The sequence below is a fragment of the Artibeus jamaicensis genome, unplaced genomic scaffold, assembly GCF_021234435.1.
Source record: "Artibeus jamaicensis isolate MK-2021 breed Jamaican fruit bat unplaced genomic scaffold, CSHL_Jam_final contig_923, whole genome shotgun sequence".
Classification (NCBI taxonomy): Eukaryota; Metazoa; Chordata; class Mammalia; order Chiroptera; family Phyllostomidae; genus Artibeus; species Artibeus jamaicensis.
The window spans coordinates 13626501-13647735 of record NW_026522014.1 but is presented as its reverse complement, the minus strand read 5'-3'; the positions used below and the strand labels follow the sequence as shown (position 1 = coordinate 13647735).

Below are 21235 nucleotides of genomic sequence, written 5' to 3'. Positions count from 1 at the left end.
TAGACATTTAAAACCTGTATTTGGAAAAAATAAAAAGGAAAAAACTGCTGGACATTGGCCGGCTTTTTAATATTACCCTGCCCCTCAAAAAAAGCTAAAGGGTAAATTTATTACCTACAGGACCTGTTCATGGTCAAGTAATTAAGGAATTCAGAATCCTAGAGTCCTGTAACACTTGGTAATGATCAAAGAGAAAACCCATTAACATAGTAAATTTAAAAGACAGGAAAGAAGCAAAACACAAAATAAAGGATATAATGAGTCTGAATTACTGTTTAAATCTTTGATGTGTATTTATCACTGTTGTTTAAAAAAAAACTTGTCAAAGCAAACAAAAACACTCAAAGATGAAAGTGTCCTATAAAAATCATAAAATACTAATTTTTTTCATAGAATCAAATGAATCACACACTGTAAGTTAGAATGTGATAAAAAATATATTTAAATCCCTAGTCCATAAAGGTCATATTATTAAATGTAAGAGTCAAGATCTGAATGCCACTTCCACCTGACTCAGTAAGAATACTGTTCTTTTTATTCACCCATGTTTCAATTTGCATGGATTCGACTGCATGAAGTTCATAAACTAAACGTCAAAAGCCTCTACATTGTATAATTTTAGTTATGGAAGGTGTCACAAGTGTTACAGGTTTTCATGTTTTAGAATGTGACTTCTGGGGAAAAAATACAGAGCTGAATTACCATCGAAGATGGATAATAACCATGGATAAGTGAAACGGACCACTACTTGATGATTTCAAATGTGCAGATCTTTTAGTTAAACAAACCCACCTGGACTTCTAGAATCAGGAGAGTTAGAAACCTAAACTCGCAGTTACAAAATAAATGTTATGGGGATGTAATGTACAGCACAGGGAATACAGTCAGTAATATAGCAATAACTGTACAGTGACAGATAAAAACCCATTAAACTTTATAAAGTTCAACCCTTAAAAAGGCTTTGTACTTTATTCATTTTTACTGCTGTTCAAGCTCATTCTTGGCATTTATACATACAGATATATTTGATTTTTTTCCAAGATAATGCTCTTGTTACACAGATACCAGAACAGGACTGAAATCCAGAGAAACACACAAGATAAAAATGAATAAACACAATAGCTCTCTTTACAAAACCCAATGAACTGAAAATGAACTGTTGAAGTATCTACTAAAGGGAGACTAAGAAGTGAGCACATATAATTTTTAATTTACATAAAAGTTAACAGTACTTCAATAAAATAAACAAGTAAATGAATAAATAAGGAGATAATTAAATGAGTAATGATAGAACTCAGGTGTTAAAAAGTTTAGCCTTAATTGATAGGCCTCGGTGACTAATGCAGGTGGAAGCTGTTATTCTAAAATTGTGAAGCTTCTGAAAAAAGACTCCCTTCCTTGACCACTAAACCTTTGCCTCTGAAAAAAATGATAAAAAAATGAAATAAAGTGGAAGTCAACAGAGACCCAGCAGAAGCAGTGAGAGGGAATGCAGGACCGTCCTGCACGGCTGCTGTGGCCCTCTACTCACACAGCCGTTTTGGACTTCGGGAGACTTAAAGTGCTCCTACATGCAATTACCACTGCACTTTACAAACTGGCGATCATGTTAGGCACGTATAATGATTAAAGACAGATTCTCCCCTGCATTACCTAGTTTTTTAAATAACCAGAAGGATCCCCAGACTTACTTTGGTCAGGCTTAATGTAACTCACACAACACAAACACATCTTTCTGTTTCTTACAAGGGGGGAACTTTCCTTTCCATATAAATTTATGCATCTTGATATTTTCAAAATAGTCTCCATGACTCAGCATGGAGCATGTAAAAGATTTCATAGTTTCTAATTATATTCTAAATGATGCAATACTCTGAGTGTTTTACTGAATTATCACATACTACACGCCACTGACCTCTACTATTCTCTCACAGTAAGATCATTTTTCTGCCTTTTTACCTCATTAGATACTTGTGAGTCGACAGAGTAGATGGATTAGTCATTGCCAACTTTTAAAATCTGGGGTTGCTGTCAAAAATGGAAATAATTTAAACACAATACTTATATGATGATGAATAATTTAAACAGTGGTAATGAAATCTAATTCAAATTTTTATATGCTGACATTACTCTAACTCAGAATAAAACATCACCATGCCCATTGAGATTGGTCAAGCCCCATGCCCACCCTTGACCCCGGCAGGAAGAGACACAAGACAGGAGGAAACCATCCTTTCCCTTACAATCAGCCAATTTCAAAGGCTGGGTTGTACCCATGCAAAACCTAGATAGACCCCTTGATAAACTTTTATTCATCACAATCTCTAAGTTATTTAAGGTTAGTAAATGTTTTCCATCTCAGAGGTAACATGGTATTTGAGTTTGATACTCATTTTGTGATTTATTTCTTCCTTTCATGTTCCATTTTTTAAAATATTTCTTTTTAAAACATTCTAAGATCTAGTGAAAAGGTTTGAACAGAGTGGCAAGGACCTGAGGACCTCTTCCAGTCTGCACTTCCAGGACCTTCCATGAACACTGACTTGTCACGTCACAGCTCACAGCTCCGCCTGATCACTTAGCTGTCCCCAGGCTCCCTGCTAGTGTGATTTAATCTGTCTTGAGAGGTGAAAAATTGCACTTGACCATGTTTAATTGCCGGCATCAGAAAACAGCAATTTTGGATTTCTGTTCTTTGCTAACAACAAAAAAAGGTTCTCCAGAAACACATCAATGACATTATAATTTAGAGAAGACAATAATTAAGAGGAGTCTTTAAAAAATAAGCAGCAGCGGGCGAGAATAGAAGGCAACATAGACAAGCAGTGCTGCTGAGGAAACTGAATAGAACTACTATTTTAGCTAACCTGTTATTTCTGTTATTAACATACTTTTGATCCTCAAGCACCTCTAAATGTGTCCATTGTGCAGAAATAAACAATACTGCCACCTTATTCTGGAATTTTTCATATCCCAAATTTCCAAAGGGGGTGATTTATTAAACAGAGTCCTATTTGCATATCTCATGGATGAAAATAAAAAATGTGACAATATTGCCAGACACCTGGGAAGTACAAAAGGAATATCCAGCAAAGAAGAAAAGGTGCAGTGGCCCAGGAACAAGATGACGAATATAAAGCGATGGCCAAGGAGCAAAGAGTATGGCCGGGCAACGTGCAGGGCAGCGCTGAAAGCACCGAAAAAGGACACAGATGACAGTCGGCTCAAAAAGACATCCAGGGCTTTGACACTGGAGTCCTTAAGTATTCGTACACAATTCACTCTCTGATCCAGCCCACCAGAGACCCTGTACAAAATTTCTAACTGCAACAATTCAATTAAAAAAAAATCATTTCTTGCATCTGGATATTTATAGAGCAAGAATAAAATAACGGATGTAACCACCAATAAGGGCAAATTGGCTATTAGCAGATTATCTGGTAATAGTGAAAAATATCTTAAACCAAGCCCCAGGAATATATTTCTAAACACATCACCTAGAATATTCAGTATGAATTTTACATTGCCTTTCAGACATAAGTTAGTAAACTAAGTTGATAAATATGTATTAAATGCCTACTATGTGTCAGGCATTGTTTAAAGAGTTTAAGATCTAGCAGTAAACACAACATTCTCAAGGAACTTCCATTCGAGTGAGAGAAAGAGGCAATCGGTGGCATGTTTAAATGTACCCCCAACATAAAGCACAGTACTATAAAACATTTCATGATTACTTCATCTGTAGCATAAACACGGAGTACAGACTGGAAAACAATTCTCCGAGCCTTACTGTCTACAATATGTGCAGTTCAAGAATTTTCAAGGATCAAACATTCAAAGTTTCCGTCAATTCTTTAGTTGAAATCCAAACTAACTAGCATATATTAGGTAGTATTTAAGCAGTATTTTATTTCCCTTGAAAATACTCCTTAAATAAATGTTGCATTACAGATGTTTAATGTGTACATTTTCAAAGGTTTTCACACACTGCATGTCAGTTCCTGAAACACTAGACCTTGTGAGCTATCCGAGGGCAGACATGTTTCTCCCTTGTTTTTGCTTTGTCAATTCAGAATCTGCAGTGTGTAGAATAAAGCACAATCTCGAGTTACTAAATTTATTATAAACTACTTTTAATTTAATATTGTAAATAAACTGCTTCTAACCTTAACATAATTGAAAAATAGCTAAGTCTTCTTCAAACACTTCAAAGCTATATTTTAGAGTGTTTTAATTAATTACATATGGCTAAATATTTGTATTGTACTTAAAAACTTTTAAGTATTGCTTAAGCAGGATAGTCCTTGGCTCCAAAGTTTAAGAAGATCCATCCAAGTTGGATTATTTAAACTTGCAATAAATAGATGTATTTTCTTGGAAAAATATCTATTGTTACAGTAATACTTGAGTTTCCTTTCTAACAAGATTGTATGATTACTGGTTTATATTGTTCTTTCCGCAGGAATTCACACACCCCCCGTTTGCATCCTGTTATTCACTTTGAGCTTCCCTTCTCTTCGCTATACTGTTTCCCTAATAGTGGTTTTAGCACACAAAAATCCTAATCACTATCAGCCTCCTCCAAGTCTGGTTTACATTTAGTATTTCTTCAAGTCATAAGGATTATTACTACCTTAAGATTTTTACCCCCTCTGTTCTCTCAAAGACTGCATTCCCATGCTAGACCACCGGGGGTCTGAACAAGACACTTGAGTATCTTTTTCACTGATTACCCCCCCCCAACTCCTGCATCTGAACAACCTAAGAAACTGCTTAGGAAACGCATCCCACTAAAACCCAAGCAAACACATTTACAGTCTTCCTAAAATTTTGTACATTTGGAATTGTCTTTCAGAAGGCAAATGTAAACAAAGATTTAAACAAGTAATTCAGGGTATAATCAAAGCCAAGTTATATCACTGTCTCAGACTCATCTAGGGTACTTATTAAAAATATAGATTCCTGGGTTCTACAAAGAACCATGTAGAATCAGCATAAAAGGGGCATGCCTCAGAAAGAGCATTTTTAACAAGCTCTTCAGGTCATTCTGATGCACACTGAAGGTCAAAAACCAGTAATGCAAAGGGTCTAAAATTCAAGATAATATAAGTGATAGTGCCAATGAGGGATTAAGAGTCTACTATCAAATTTGCCAAACCAGAATTAAAAAAATACACACTCATTAATGAAGAGCTAAGAAAATACGTTTCAACAAGAACTCCAGCTACACTATGACATTCTTTGAAAACTCCGTGAGATACTGAACAGGATGTACATGTCTAATCATGAAAAAAAGTATGCAAGTTTATACACTATACACACACACACACACACATATATGCATATATGCATGCATACACACAGCCTAGAAAGGCAGTAATTATGTTAGTATTAAATGGCAAGCTAGCTACAAACTCACTAAGCAGCTTTGGTTCTACTTCACTACTTCTCAACAGGGAACAACTTGTATTTTTTCACTTTTTAACATACAGTTTGATTTCTCATTATAGAGCAGCAGGAAATGAAAATGCAAAATGACTCACATCAACACATCTTTACCAGAATCAAGGAATAACGCCTCTCTGACTTCTAGATTATGAACTGTGAGAGCAGAGAGCACATCTTACATGTCACGGAACCCTGGCCACAGTTCGCACAGCAAAGGAACAGACACTGGCGACCAGGACAACATGCCATGGGGCTGGAAGTGGCCTTGGGTTTCAGCCAACCACAGGGCTCCTGGGCTTCCACATGCAGACCCAGCCCCACCACCACAGTTTGCGATGCCCTAGGTCTGGGAGGGGGCCCACGGTCTGGCATTTCTCCCAGTTCCCAGGTGATGCTAGTGCTGCCTGTCTGCAGACTATACTTTGAGAACTGTGGATGTAGGGAAAATTTCTCAGGATTTTGCTATATGGAAGGTTCCCAGGAAAGAGAAGTAATTGAGACATAGGAAAACAATATAGGGAATCTGGAAACCTGGGTTCTAGTGTCAGCTCTATTATAAAATGGCTATATAGCTGATAAACACACACACACACACACACACACACACACACACATATCACATAACTCGTCTAGAAGATGAAGGGTCTGCTACAGATGAAAACTGAAAATTTAAAGACTTTTTATGCAAATCAGAGAAAATTTAAGTGTCTATTATGAATGCCTGAAATCATTATCTTCAAATCAATACTTACTGCCCAGATCAGAACTATTCTTCATGACTAGGAAATACTATGATTAAAGGTAACAAATGTCACCTCGCTCAGATCCCTAACTTTACAGCTGAGTAAAATGAGGTTCGAGGATGCTACTGGTTTGGTTCGTCAAATAGTTTGTCAGTAGCACAGTGCAGAATTAAATCCTACTGACTCCTATGATGAAATGCCCTTTCCAAGGGAAAAGAAAACTTCTAATTACACTTTCCTAGATAAACATAATGTTAATACAAAGCAGAATTATACCTATTGGTTAATAAATAACATATCTATATAAATAGCCTGAAGGGAATATATAGTCATTAATATGTGTTTTACTCTGTCCATTTAAAAAAGAGAGAGAGAGAGAGAGACTCTTAAAAAGTGAATTAGAAAAAGAAGTGGAACTGGGAACTGACATACTTAATAGAAGCCTAAGTTCCAAGTACATAATTTTTCAAAGAATGATACCACACTACCATTTAATGGCAGCACCTGTTTAGTGAATAAATCTGGTGAGTAAATCTGGAAAACTGACTTTTGGAAATACTAGATATTTGGCTTTGCTACTTAAGTTTTACTACACAGCAATAAACAAAACTTTTTCACATATGGCTAAGTTTTGCAGTTTTCAACACTGAAGCAGAAACAGCCAAATTCAGCACAAGTATTTTATGATTACAGAAAAATTAAACCCTTCTGTCTTACCATCAAAGAAGCTCTTGGCCCTTAGGTAACTGACACTGAGCCTAAGAACGGAAAGTTTGTCCAGCTTATTAATAACATCTTGTGGAAAAGGCAGCAGGCTCGCCAAACGGTCCAGCTCGGTATTGAGTCGGTCTCTATGTCGTTTGGAAGGATTGGACTTGATTCCTTCAGGCGGGATTGGCTTGATGCTGAAAAACAAACAAAATACCATAAAATACTCTAAAATATATAAAGCAAACATTTCCATTGGCTTACATAGCACCTCCTCAAATATTTCTCTCACAAAGCAAACATCTGAAATCTACTTTAAGTTTACATAAATCCTTTCAAAATGCTCCTTTTATATCTTAATTACATAAAATGGGAATGGGTAAAATTCTTTATAATATTTTATTAGAGAATCATGAACCTGTCACAGGAAAATGCCGAGTTTATCTCATATACTTTATACTTCATACACTTCATCCATTCGTGGGACAGTGATTTCCAATGAACAAATCTACTAGGACTTTTCTCCCACTGTGAGGGAAAGGGAAAAAAAAATAAATCTGTAATAAATTATGTGAAAATCATGTTCCCTTGCAATCTTCCACAAGAAGCATCTTGGCATCATTTATATTGCAGATAAATAAGAGCAACCCTTAATAAAGCACTTACATTCATCCTCCCAGCTTCCTGCACTAAACCCTTTCATCCTGCTCATGACGGCATGTCAAAGCCCCTGGAACCCGTACCATCTCATGGGATCCTCCAATACTGAAAGAAGAAAACATCTGACTTCAGATGTTTACATTTGTTGAATGACAAATACTAGAGGTTAACTGTGATTACTGGAAAATTTTGCTTTTACGACTGCTACTTTATTAGCAGCATCCATAGTTTATCCCTCAATGAGAAAATTCAACGAAACCCGAGCATTTGGTATGATTTTCATGGGAGGAAAGAGACACTTATGGTGAGGAGCAGAGCCTGGGTTGAGCAATGAGAAGCTGGGCTACCTCATACGAAGGCCTAAGCCAGGAAGTCACAGCAGAAATTCACTGTGTAAGGTGAACTGACAGACCATCAGACATCCATGCGGAAACGGAAATAGAAAAACTGGTAAAAAAACAAAACAAATTTTTTGATCATGCCTCTGCATATTTCCATTTGACAGAAAAATAAAGAATTATCTGGAATGTTCTTATAACAGAGACTCTTTTCCAGTTTTAACAAGAAAACAAAGGCATTTTTGACAACTCAAATGATAGTATCTTTAAAAATCAGAAAGTGTCTTAAGTATAGTGCTATTAATTTGATGCAATCAAAATATCCCTAGATCATTTGTTTTCCACTGCTATATGTGCAGAAATAATACTTTGTGCAAAAATACGAAATTTTAATGTTTATTACATTGTCCCTAACCAGTAATATCTTCAGAACTTACTTATTTCTATTTTTTCTATTACGGTGTGTGCTGTTTCTACAAAAAAAGATTATTTAATTGGTAAAATGGCACACATACAAGTGAGTAAAACTATCTCTGTTTGTGTAGACTGTTTGTGTAATTGTATAATTAACAGAAATTGGTGACTGTTTCTCTAGCTATTTTCCCTTAATCTATTGCATTTATCATCAAATTCAAGTCATGCCTAATTACTACATTTCTCCAATTAATCAACTGAATTTCAACTTTTACCTGTAATGTACGTCTACTAACTCTACAAATCAATCACCTGTTAACACAAATATTTATTTGTGCCTATCATGTCCTGTGCAGTCCATGAAAACAAACCTCTCCTACACATTTGAAAAGTGTTATAGGAGTTAAGTACTGGGAGCAATTACTTGAAAAGAGATTTCTACAAGTGGTATATGAAATGAATCTTGAAATAGGAACAGGACTTCAGGAGGGGACATGACTGAGGAATGGTGAACTGTGTTAGAAGTCCCCTGTCTAAAATGTGAAGCACAGGGTTCAAAAAGAGAAGGGGGAAGCTGGTTGGGACCACATTCTTTCAACCAATATTGACCACCCACCATATGCCCAGCACAGAACATTCAGCAGTAAGCAAAACACACTGAAGCTATTGTTCTCACAAAGTTACTTTCCAGTGGGAGGATGTGTATATACTTAAACATGTAATTTTCAGGCTGGAAAAAAAAAAACACACAAAGCCAGATGAGGAGCTAAGCAGTGACAGGGCACCGGTTCTGACCGCCAGGGAAGGCCTCTGATGCAATGTTTCAGCACGGACATGACCACCACCAAGGAGTGAGCCACATGGGCGTCTGATGACTGACATGTCACAGAAATGATACGAAACTGAACTTGGGATCTGGGGATCATCCTAAGCTTTCAGCTGTGATTTACACGGCCGGTGTGGTGTTTTTACTAAGCTGGCTCTGGTGAGGACCGAGAGGACAGAATGCAGGGCAGATCTCACGGAGGCTAGCACTTCTTTCTAAAATACCAACCCAGCTCTGTCCTGATTCAAACCTTTCAGCAGCTCTGCATGTCCCACATTCCTTGGCCTAGAACACAAAATGCATTTTGGTCTTTCTAAGACCCCTAATTATTCTTCTGCCCTCATTGTTTCCAGCCAAAGCCTTCCTTGTCCATTATATTCCAGAGCTAAGAAATTACTTAGTTACCAACATGTACTTTGGTGCTTCCATGTATACTACTCGTCCGCTCTATGTGACCACTTCAAAGCCCTACTCAAATAGATCACTTTTGTAAAGTCTTCCCTGGCCTACTCACAATGGATTCCTCCCGTACTCCTTTCTGTACCTTACACATCGTTTGTTTGCAAATGCCTTACACAACCATTCCGTTAAGGAATATTCTGTGCAGATAACATTTCCCATAACTTAAAAATGAAATCCAGCCCTGCAGCCTTGGTAGCTTTCCAGTAAAGATTATAAAACGCTGAGGAGAAAACAGTAAAACAAAGTTGAAGATAAGCTGACATGACACAGGGAGCAATAGCAACAGTACAAGAATGAGACTGACAGCTATTCCTCCAAGTAGCACTGCTGCCCATCTTGTGCGGGCTCTCTGCAGTAGTCAACCCTGCACTACACACATGAGACTGCCTCCTTACACAATGCAAACCTGCTCCAACACATGACGATGCCCATGACGGAATATTTACCATCAGTTTAAACTTCCTGAGTCACACATTATGTAACCTAAATCGCATATACTTGTTTATTGCTATTATTATTATAAAATCTTAATCATTTCTGCATCCCCACTGCTCTGCGTAGTACTGGACATAGAGTGGACTCTCAAGTAATGTTTGCTGACCAGAAATGTCTAAGAGAAGAAGTGATAAGAGCCTGACCAAAGGCAGTAGTGGTAGGGACAGTGAGTACAGACTAGCTTGAGATAATTAAACACAGTACTTGATGCTTATCACAAAGCTGAGCACCAGACTCAGGTGTTCACCGAATTAAACTCACCTGGTCACCAAACTAGGTACTGGAAGTAAGGGAGAGGAAAACGCTGAGAGAGGAGAGGTTGCAAATGACAAGAGTTAGTAGCTTAGGGGAACAACTCTATTTCCCAAAGCAAGGCATATCAAACAAAGACGACAGAGGCTTGAGCCCAAACTTGCAAAGGTGAGGAAGAGGCCCGGGCAAAGATGACAGAGGAGGAATAAGACAGAAAGGAAAAGAAACAGGGTAGACTATTTTGGAGATTACAGAAGAGAGTTAAATGCACAGAGGAATTAAATAAATTCAGGATTGAGAAGTACCTACTGGAGTTGGATTTCAAATCCAGGTGGTGTTAAACCTAAAGTAATAGTTTTGACACACTTTTTCCTTGATTTTGTGAGAAATAATCAGAACTATTTTGTGAAAATATTTCATACTTAATCATACACATTGAAGATGTACAGAATAATTAAAAATAGTAATCTCATATCAATTACACCCGAGTTGGGTTATGCCAGTACTTTTACTTTTGATTGATCTTTAAATCTATGCCAAAATACGATGCTTGCAAGCATTTATTTAAACAAAAGGCTATATTTGAAATATAAATAAATGTCCCAGTAAGATTGGACTTGGGACATCTGGAATTCAGAAGTCTGCTGAAATAGACTGTAAGATGTTGATCAGGCAAAGAAAAAAATTATTCTCTTTTAAACCTTAACCTCAAAAATCTTGTCCCAACCTGTAACCAGACTGTTGTGAAATCAAGACTCCAGCTGACTGCACGCCATGCCTCTGCTCCCGGAGCCCCGCGCACTCTAAGTGCTGGTGGGGACAGGCCCAGGGCCCGTCTGAACGTTATCTTCACGGCCTTAATCTTCCTTACCCGGGTCTGAAGTGTCTGTTAGGCTCATCACCTGTGCTCAGTGCTTGAGACAAAGTTGAAAAACTTAGCCACCCACTTTAAGTTACTGTATCTGTATTTATATTTTTTTATGGCATTTACCATAAAATCTCAGATGACACACACAGAGTTTCAGTTATCCTATTAGAATAAAGTGAGAGTGAGGCAAATTTTCTTTGCCTTTTTAAAAAGATTTTATCTATTTATTTTTAGAAAAAGGGGAAGGAAAGGAGAAAGAGAGGGAAAGGGGCAGAAACATCAATGTGTGGCTGCCTCCCATGCACCCCCACCGACTGGGGACCTGACCTGGCCTGCAACCCTCAATGTGCCCTAACTGGGAACTGTACTTGAACAAATAACAAAATAAAAAATAATAAAATAAAAAATCAAATGACAGCCAAAAAAAAAAAAAAAAAAGAGAGAGAGAAAGGACATTAACACTGAAATTGATGAAATCCAAAAAAAGTCTATCTTTTCATTTAAAAAAAAAAGTGACATTTTCTAAGAAGAGATCACCTATCACAGCACGAAGTTTGCTCTATCAGCTTTTACATCTGGGTGATTTAATCCACTCTCACTGCTTCAGGCTACTTACCAAGAACTTGTTTATCTTTATTTCCAGGCCCTATACCTAAGTGTCCTCTCATTCTGTTTCCCAGAACTTAGGCTCCCTCTTGCTCTGCATGTTCGGTGATACTGCTCTCCATCCAAAGGCCAGGAACCCTCTCTACCATAGCAACCACACCCAATAAAGCCCAACTTTTAAACCTACCCATTCTTCAGTTCCTCTCCATGGTTTCAGTGCATACTTATTAATCTCTGAATATAAATGGTGAATATTTATAGTCATAAGTTACATGCATAATATAATATTGCAAAAGAAATCTCTGGCTCACATAACATTAAATTTCATTGGGAGGTTTAATACAGCTGGACATTTTACTTGCCCATATGAGGCAGAAAAACATTTACAAAAACTTCTGAGAATCCTGGCTGGATGTCACTTGTAATGAGTCAGAATTCTGTGGCCACTCTCCTGCTGCTGGCTCTAGAGTTACAATGAGTTAGTCTCTTTCCCTAATTTTTTTAACCTAAGGAGAGGTGATGAGGTACAAAAGGCACAATCTCTAGCACCAAATTTAACATTGAAAACCTGTAGCATGAAGTATGCCCTAAAAATCACTGTTACTTCCATAATTCTGAACAAAGTTATTAAGAATGTTCCTCTTGCATTAATATACTTTTTTTTAGTATTCCCATTTAAACCCACATAAAAAGTACCTACTATATCAAAATCACTAAAACATGAGCAGAAAAGTCTAGTGGCCAATTATTAAATGAGTGAATAGCTACCTGATACCTACTATGTGCACCCAATACCTACTATGGTACTAGAAAGCTCTGGTAGAGGAAAACACAAGAGAGAGGCCTATCTTTAAGTAGCTTATCTTTTGTACTAGGAGAAGATGTATTCTGTAATAAGACAAACTCAGGCATAATGTGTTGCTCAATAGGGCTGTAAAAGTGATGCTCAAGGTTCAGGAAAGAGCTCGGGTAGAGTAATGAGGGAAGAGTTCACGGAGATGCAGCATCTAACTTAAAGACAGCTAAGTCACCTCTGAGTCCATGATGTCAGAGTACATGGTTTTCTGCAAGTACCCTTCCTTCTCTGTTAGAAAATCAAGCCAAATGAGGAAAAACAAGAGACAGAAACACAAAGTGTGTCTCCATTAAACCTAAGAGGCAGCCAAACCCAGATGCAAAGAACTATGAAGATGAAAAATAGGTAGAAAAGAAGTCAATGAAAACACAAAAGGGGAAAGGCAAGTGTAATCATAGTGTATTACTTAGAACAGTAAACAAGGTTTATCATTTAAAAATTATGAAACAGTGAGAGTGGATTTAATTTAAAATTGTGAGAACATTATATTGGAAGGATTAAGAAAGGTGAAGGAGAGATGAAATAGCACTAATAATCTTAATTATCACAATAAACGTCAAGAGATCATACCTAGCATGCTAAACTGAAGACAGCATATACATATTATTGAATTTTTCAGTGTGCATGTATTATTTAATAGGAATATTTTTAAAACAATAAAAAACAACAAAGGAGCAATGTAAAAATGACTAAAAATATGACAAATCAATATGTAAAGGACATCTCATGTAGAAAAATCTCTAAACACCTCACTACTACTCACCAACACAATGCCAATTACCTACCCCACCATTTTTATCTATGAAAGTCAATTGTCAAAATTAATGTTCTTAAGCAAAATACAAGGACAGACTACCAATGGGAATATAAACTTACTGCACAGCAATCTGACACTATGTCTCAGAGCATAATGTTTGGCTCAACCTTAAAAGTATCATTTTTTCCTAATAAGAACTTGCATAGAAATCACATATCTCAAAGGTATTCTCTGAAAAAATAGTTAAAATATTTAAAGGTTAGAGAAAAATAGAACTCCTCCCCCACAAAAAAGAAAAATAATTAAATTATGGAACACCATGAGTACCACAGAGTACCACAGAATACCATGCAGCCATTAAAAGCAATGTTTTCAAGGAGGTGAGGGAGGGAGCAAATCAGCACAACAGGAGGAATAAAAGATTTTTAAGGAAAGGGTATGAATGCAAATATGGGAAATAGTAAGTAACTTACTTCATAAAGTTAACTATTTGAGCTCAGTGAGCAGTAAGGAAACATGGAGGATATGGACGCACCTTGTGCTGCTGAACTCGATCACCTGGGCAGCACTGTGAGGCTGGGGAAAATGTAAGTTTGGGGATCCAATATTCAAACTCAGCTTTTTCATTTCCTACCTGGCAATTTTGAATCTGAACCTCAGGTCTCTGCCTATGAAACTGAAAAATTACCTTTTCATAGTACTTATTATAAGCTGGAAAAAAATGATGTATATGAAGCCCAGTATACCTTTCTACCATAGTAAGTACTAATGAAGAGAAGTTTTTCTGTTATACTAATCCACTATCTAGGGGGGAAAAAACAATTTTACAGAAGAGTGCAAGTAAAGAAAGTACTGTTTTTAAAGATTTGCATGATACTTATTTCTAAGTCTGAATTATTTACACAGAGAAGCACGTACTGTGTAAGTTTATTCACCAGTGAAGTAGCACACTTCTGCCATCCCCAGAGTTGAGAACATAATCATAGACTGCCTCTCACTGTTTCACAAAAGAACTGATTGTTCTGGGATGATGTAGACTAAAATTATTTAAAGAATAGAATTCATGTTTCTGTTCCATGTGTATCTTCAGCAGTCTTTACAGTTTATAGAATGCTTTTGTTCTGCTCATTTTAGTTGTGAGTGTGGCATTTGAGTAGTGGATGTGGACTGTCCTGCTATGTTCGTCAAGGATTTGCCCAGATCTACAAAAACAAGAAAACTAGACACAGTACCTTTAGTTTAGACACAGTACTCTTTCCACTTATATCTGTTTCCTCTTTTTTGCCATTTTTAATAAGTTACCAATAACTAAGTATTTTCACTTACTCATTTCATAGTTTCAATTGTAAGAGCCTCCAATAGTCACTATGTACAAGTTATCTAAATAAAGTAATTTGACGAAAAATATTGGTGGAGAAATAATTAGATAACTGAAAAAAAACTATCCATTTATTTTACAGGCTATTTGGAAAATGGTATCATACTACATTTACATGAAACATTTTCAGGAAAACACTGTATAATTTTATTCTACTCAGTAGGTTTTATATAACGAAGTCCCTGAGATTTAAATAGAATGAAGAGCAACTGAGCAAAAGTAGTAAGAACAATGCTTTTATATTATATGAACATTGTGAGTATTTTCACAAAGTGAAAAAGATCAGCTAAGGCTCACAAGTTCTTTCCGGTCCTGACACCTGATGGCTGGATCACTGCTGCTGACAGCACTTTTAAGGGCAGGAGTCATTTACTCAGCACCTATTATTTGCCAACTGTCCCTACTAGAAATACAGTCAATGAAATGCCACTAAAACTCTCTCTGTATTAATAAAACTTCAAAAATATATCCAAAATCATCAGTAGAGACAAAAACAGAGTCTACTTAATTCAATGGTATGCTTTCCACCTATCTTCCCCAGACAACATAACTCAACGAATTGACAAAAATGCCATTATCTCCAAAGAAAATAAAAGAAGAGCAAAATTTAAATTAAAAAAAATTTTTTTTGTTTGAGCAGGGTTGTTAAGTATGGAACAACATTTTAAGGAAAGTTACAGTAGAATCTATGCCTACAGTTCTCATGAAAGGTAGGAAGGAACATGGATCACATGCAAAGATCCTTGCATGGGAACCTTGCAAGGATCGCTGCTCCAGATCCTTTAATTCCCTAACTTTCGTTACTCAGAAAGGGAGGAAACAATTACTGAGCATCTACTATCTACAAAACAACTTCAGTGGGAGTAAAATGAACACATCTACAAAGTATTTCTTAGAAATAACGATAATTTTCAATGTTAGACTTGCCACTAGAGGGAGTTTATCTTGTTCAATTAATTCAATTGAAGGTTGGGAAGAGGTTCAGGTTGATATTCTGTCATGTACTTGATTCCAAAATTTTACAGAACTGCATATATAAATGGGCATCTTATCAACAGTCTTATACTTATGCTACACCGTATTTTCTTTTTCAGTAAAATAAAATGGCTTTCACTCAAAGGATCCAAGTTAAATCTCAATAGCACTTTCAGCTCAAACAAGATGTATTTTTCTGACATTGTTAGCATATTTCAGACCTCAGCTACAAAGGACTACTTTAACTTAAAGTCCATATTAAACTTAATATTAGGTTTAGTGGCTACATTCCTAAAATGAACTTTGATTAACTACATTATAAAGTTAATCATTTTTCATTTCAGTAAAAATAATTTATAAATAATTTCATGCGATTCTGTAAATGCCAGCCAGCACCAGGCTTTTTCTTATGGAGTAATGTAGTGATATTTTTAAGGCATTTATGAGACTAGAAGCAATGCAAGGTGCTCAAAAGAGAGCTGAAAAACATCTATGCTAACTAAATAAAATAAGGGTAATGTGAAAATGCTTTAGCAACATTGTATCACCAGAAATTACTAAATGCAAATATAATAAGTCTTAGGAAGTATGTTAAAATATTAAGATAAAGTAATAAAAGGTACATCTTACATAAATAAAAGGAAAACGCAATACATTTAAAAGGAAGACCTTTAATAAATGCTAACTAATAGCCCAAAATGTTAAACTTTATAATATATACAAAAATAAGGCACTTACTTTTTTTTTTAAATCATCTAGGTTGTTATGTAACACACTGACAGAAATGCAGTAACTTAAAAATCCATTAGGGAGATCTTCAAATTTTATGATTATACACATAAAACCCACAATACCGGTATTATAAATACTCTAAGTGTACAATAAATAGATAAAACAGGCATTTGGGATGGCTCTCAATTTTACCCAACAAGAACAAATTCAAACTAGACAACTACATTTTTATATCAAAAAATCACTCTACAAAATGCAAGTTTGTAAATCAACGTCACAGAACTGCCAGGACAGAAAATGCTATCTTGGCAGTATTCCTAATGTCAGCCACCCTGCAGGATAATACTTCCAAATTTTAATCAGTCTACTTACACAGAGATAAATAGCTTCTGTTAATGCCAAGTCTAGATCTGAAGAACTATGATTTTCAAATCGAAATTCTAGAGGGAAATTAAAACTCCAGAACAATGAAATTTTTAAACTAGTTTGTGGTTTTAAATATAAATTCTGATTTGAATTTGTGACCGAAATTAAGTTTTAAGCAGAATGTATACTTCTGATTGGCTCTGAATAAACCTTTAATGTGCTCTTAAATCCCTTTATGAAAATTTGAAAAATGTGAATTAACCCAGAGATAACAGTTGTAAATAAACATATGAATACAGCTGACTAACAAGAGTAAATCTGTCTCAGACACAAATTTGTTTTTCCAAAAAAGTCATTTTAAAGTTACTTGCCATTTCATGCAAATATCCCATCAAAACAAACAAAAAATCTGTTTGTAATCACTCTATTAGAATTGACAAAACTTTGGAGTAAAGGGAAAAGGGAACTAGAGAAACGTACCAAGAATGAAAATGTCTGTTTCACTTAAATCCAGTTTCAAATCTGTTACTTTACAAACCCTAAAACCACCGCAAGAGTGCTAATCTCCCCAATAAATTAGCTCAAAAAACAAATCCCCCACCGTACCTTGCTCACTACATATACTCATACCTGCTGCCATCTCTATACGTTTTACCGATATCGTCACTTAGAACACTACAAAATTACTTCCAAATAAGTGAATAAAAGCACAACAGAACGCCAGCTGCACCAGACCAAAAAATACCCAGAGCCACTCAGCCCCTTTTCCGCAGGTGGCGCAGGTTTAGCTCTTTGAAACACCTCGCCCTGCCAAGAAAGAGAATTACGACCGTCCTCCAACCTAACCTAAGAGGATATTAAGAGTGGAAGGGGATTTCAAGATGGACTTATGTTAACTAAGCCACCAGCCCCACAGGCACACCGGAGTTGTCAACAAATTAGGAAAACAGCTGCAAGTAGGTGGGGGTGTGAGACCGTGCGTGTGGGCTGGGGACGGGGTGACAATATTTTAAATGCAATGATTAAAAGGGGAAAAATCCAAGGTTTGGTTGTTTCGACCCGGCCCCGAATTTCGATTCCCTGGTGTCGGGAATGGACCTAATCACCACACCGTGAGCAATAGGAGACGCAGTGGGGGCGCCTCCCACACCCGCGTGCCTGAGCGCCTAGCCCTCGCGCCGAAGAGGCGCTCCAGACACTCACGTTTTCTGCACGGGTTTCCGCCGCTTGCGACTTGCGTAGGTGATGTTGGCGCTACTGCCGTTCATGGTGCCCAGCTGCCCGCGCCTCCTCCCCAAGCGCAAGCACAGTCCGCTCAGTCTCCGGGACTCGTCCGCTGCTGGGACGACAGTGGCGGCAGCGGACGCCGGATTTCACGAAGCTGCTGCACTCGCTCCACCTGCGTCCTCCCGGGCAGTGGGAAGACCCCGGGTCCTCGGATTCTCGGCTCCCAAAGCCCCGCGGTTCCAGGTGCGCGGCCCGGGCCTGGCGCCGAAGTGGGTGGGAGGTGCGCGGCGACCGGCGGAGACCCGTGAGCGAGGCGTGGTTGCAGGTGCGGTCCACGCAAGTGGAGACGGCGCGGCGCAGCCCGCAGGTGAGGCGGCCAGGGAGGAGGAGCCTGAACTGCCCGTTTGGAAGCCCGGCCTGGGTCGCTCGCGGTGGTGCCGCGCCCCTTGACTGCCGCCGCGGCCCCTTGGGAAAGGGAGGCGCCGCAGCACGGCTCCTGGTGCTTCCCCAATCCTGGGTGCTTTCCGCCCGTGCAGCTCGGGCTCAGGCCGCCACTACCGCTGCCACCGGCTTCCACTTCGCTACGAAGCTGTCCCTGGTCTGATCTGGTGGTCCATGGGACGCTCCCGGACCGAGCGTCAAGTGGACCCTCACGGGAATACTCCGCGCTGCCGCACGGACCGGCTGAATTGCCAAAGTGCCCGTCTCTCGCCCCGCCCTGTCCCTGTAGCTCCACCCCGTCTTGCTTGGCCCCGCCCCTATCAGTTCCCTTGAGGGCCCCACCTTCCTGGCACGTAATGACGAAAGACGTAAGGACGCCCCGCTGTAACCATCTTCTCGAGGTCAAGGGGTGATTTCTGTGTCCACAGTTCCAGCCCTGAAAGCTGTGTAACAACAAATTATATGTAGCCAAACTCTTTGTAGCTAGACTATCTAAAGGATAGACATGCTAAACAGGGAGCTTGACTTCACCTATATAAGAGACAGTGACTCACCTTTTGACTAAAAATTACAGTGAGCTTGGCCAATAACCAGTACAACTACACACTTTCCCTGGGGGGAAGGCTTCAGGCAGCCGTATCGGAGTAGGAATTTAAAAGCTAGAAGTTTCCTTGGCTTTTTTTTTCCGTCTTTATACTAGATAGCATCTTTTCCCCAGCCAGAGTAACTATTGCTCTTCTATAGTCAGATTTCAATTAGGTTGAAAGGAAGGAAGCACGAGATGTTTGTGGCTAATAAATAGTCTGATACGGCCCAACGGATGGAACTGGAAATGACGTTCAGGAACTTTAGGATCAACTCATAAAGACTTGATAAAGGGTCTAGATTTTATTTTGTAGGCAGCGAAGGCCTTTTAAAGATATTTAGCAGGAAAGCGACATTCTGGTGCTTTGGAAAGGTTACATGGAAGAAAGTGCAAACAAGACAATGGAACATCAAGACTGATTGAAGAGAATAGTTAGGATTGAAGTGACTCAGGTGTAAGTCCAGGGAAGTGGCAGTAGGATGGACAAAGGGCAAAATATAGACGATATAAAAGAATAAGGAAATATAGGAAGAGGAAAATCTTAAATGTCTTCAAAATTTCTGACTCAGGGCTGTTAAACGAGAGTGAACACAGAGGAGTATGTCAGGAGCAGAAGGGCATTCAGGTTAAGATATCTGGATGACAGCTCACACCATATCCATTCTTTTTTTTTTTTTTTTTTAATTTCATCGCTCTTATGGAGAGGGGAAGGGAGAGAGAGAAACATTGATTCGAGAGAAGCATGATTAGTTGCCCCTGGAATGGAGCTGGATACACCCAGAGTGGGGTGCTGGGGATCAAACCTGCAACCAAGGCACATGTCCCCACCGGGATGGAACCTGCAACCTTTTGGTTATGGATGACACTCCAATAGAGCCACACCAGCAAGGGCCCATTTCTAAATTTTAAAATGCCTTGAAGCCATTTTCACCAAGTAAATTTACTACTTCAAATTCAATTCATCAATAAATTAAACTTACCATTTTCCTTAGCTGAAACTTTTTCATTGGCTCTGCCATTCTCCAAATCAACCTGTGAATCCTCTTCAACTCTCCGTACCATTTATATCTAGTCTAGCAAATACTATTTTGTTATTTGCAATATTCATAATTCATCTCCATCCACCTTATTTTTTAATATCAGAGAGCCTGTCCAGCAAAATGTCATACCATTAGGGATTCCTCAACTGATATTTTCTCCTCTACACATTAATTAAATCAAGAGATGTTTTGGGTGATAACTTCAATGATCTAGTCCAAGCAATGTCCCTATAGGGGAAGGATATAAGCAGGTGTGAGGGATTACAACCAGTTAGTTCAGTATGATCAGGGGAGAAAGGCACAAAGGGTCAAATTTGTGTTTCAGAAATAACACCATATCTGGGTGCGGGTCAAATTAAAGAGGCAAGAGCAGAGTGGAAAGGATGGAGTACTCCTTAGGAAGTCATCTGCAGTACCTAGCCAAGAGATGGCAATTGTTGACACTACTGTGGAGGGGATTGTAGAGAGGAAGAAAATGGAATAGATTCAAAGATGTTTGGTAGGTACTGGAAGATGGAGTGGATATACGAAAGTGAGGAAAGAAAATTGGCAAAACCATAAGAGTTGTATGGACTATGTATCTGGCTATGTGGTAATGGCATATAATAGTGGGAAATTCTTAACCTAGCTTTGGATTTCTTCGGTTCGAGGTACATTTGAGACATCTAATAGAAGATGTTAAGTAAGCCATAAGATATTTAGGTTTGTATCTCAAAGATATATAAACTGGAGACAAATTCAGAAGTCATTTGCATTTAGGTGACCGGAGCACGGAAGGTATAGGGTGTGAATATACACTAGAAAGAAAGGACGGGACCCTGAAGAACTTTAATATGTAATGTCTAATAGCTGGATAGGAGATGATGGTCCTGCAAAACTGACTGAAGGAAGAGTTGCTAGAATGCTAAGAGAAGAATAGAGGGATTATCTTTCACAGACGACAAGGTAGAGAAATGTTAGGAGTGGTTAACAAATACTGCTCATATAAAATGAGAATTGAAAATGTCTTTTTTGACTTCTCAGCATGGGGTCATTGGTGACTTTTGTGAACACTATG

General features: G+C 38.2%; 1 protein-coding gene across 1 annotated transcript in view; it reads right to left on the bottom strand.

The window, feature by feature from the left end:
- Window positions 1–18772, bottom strand: part of AHR (aryl hydrocarbon receptor) — a 40677-nt gene extending 21905 nt beyond the window's left edge. The window contains exons 1-2 of the mRNA XM_037163914.2: window positions 18088–18772; window positions 6909–7096 (exon numbers count right to left, since the gene is read on the bottom strand). Coding sequence (XP_037019809.2) covers window positions 6909–7096; window positions 18088–18152 — 253 coding nt within the window. The 5' untranslated portion in view covers window positions 18153–18772. The remainder of the gene's footprint in view (window positions 1–6908; window positions 7097–18087) is intronic.
- Between the last annotated feature and the right edge of the window lie 2463 nt (window positions 18773–21235).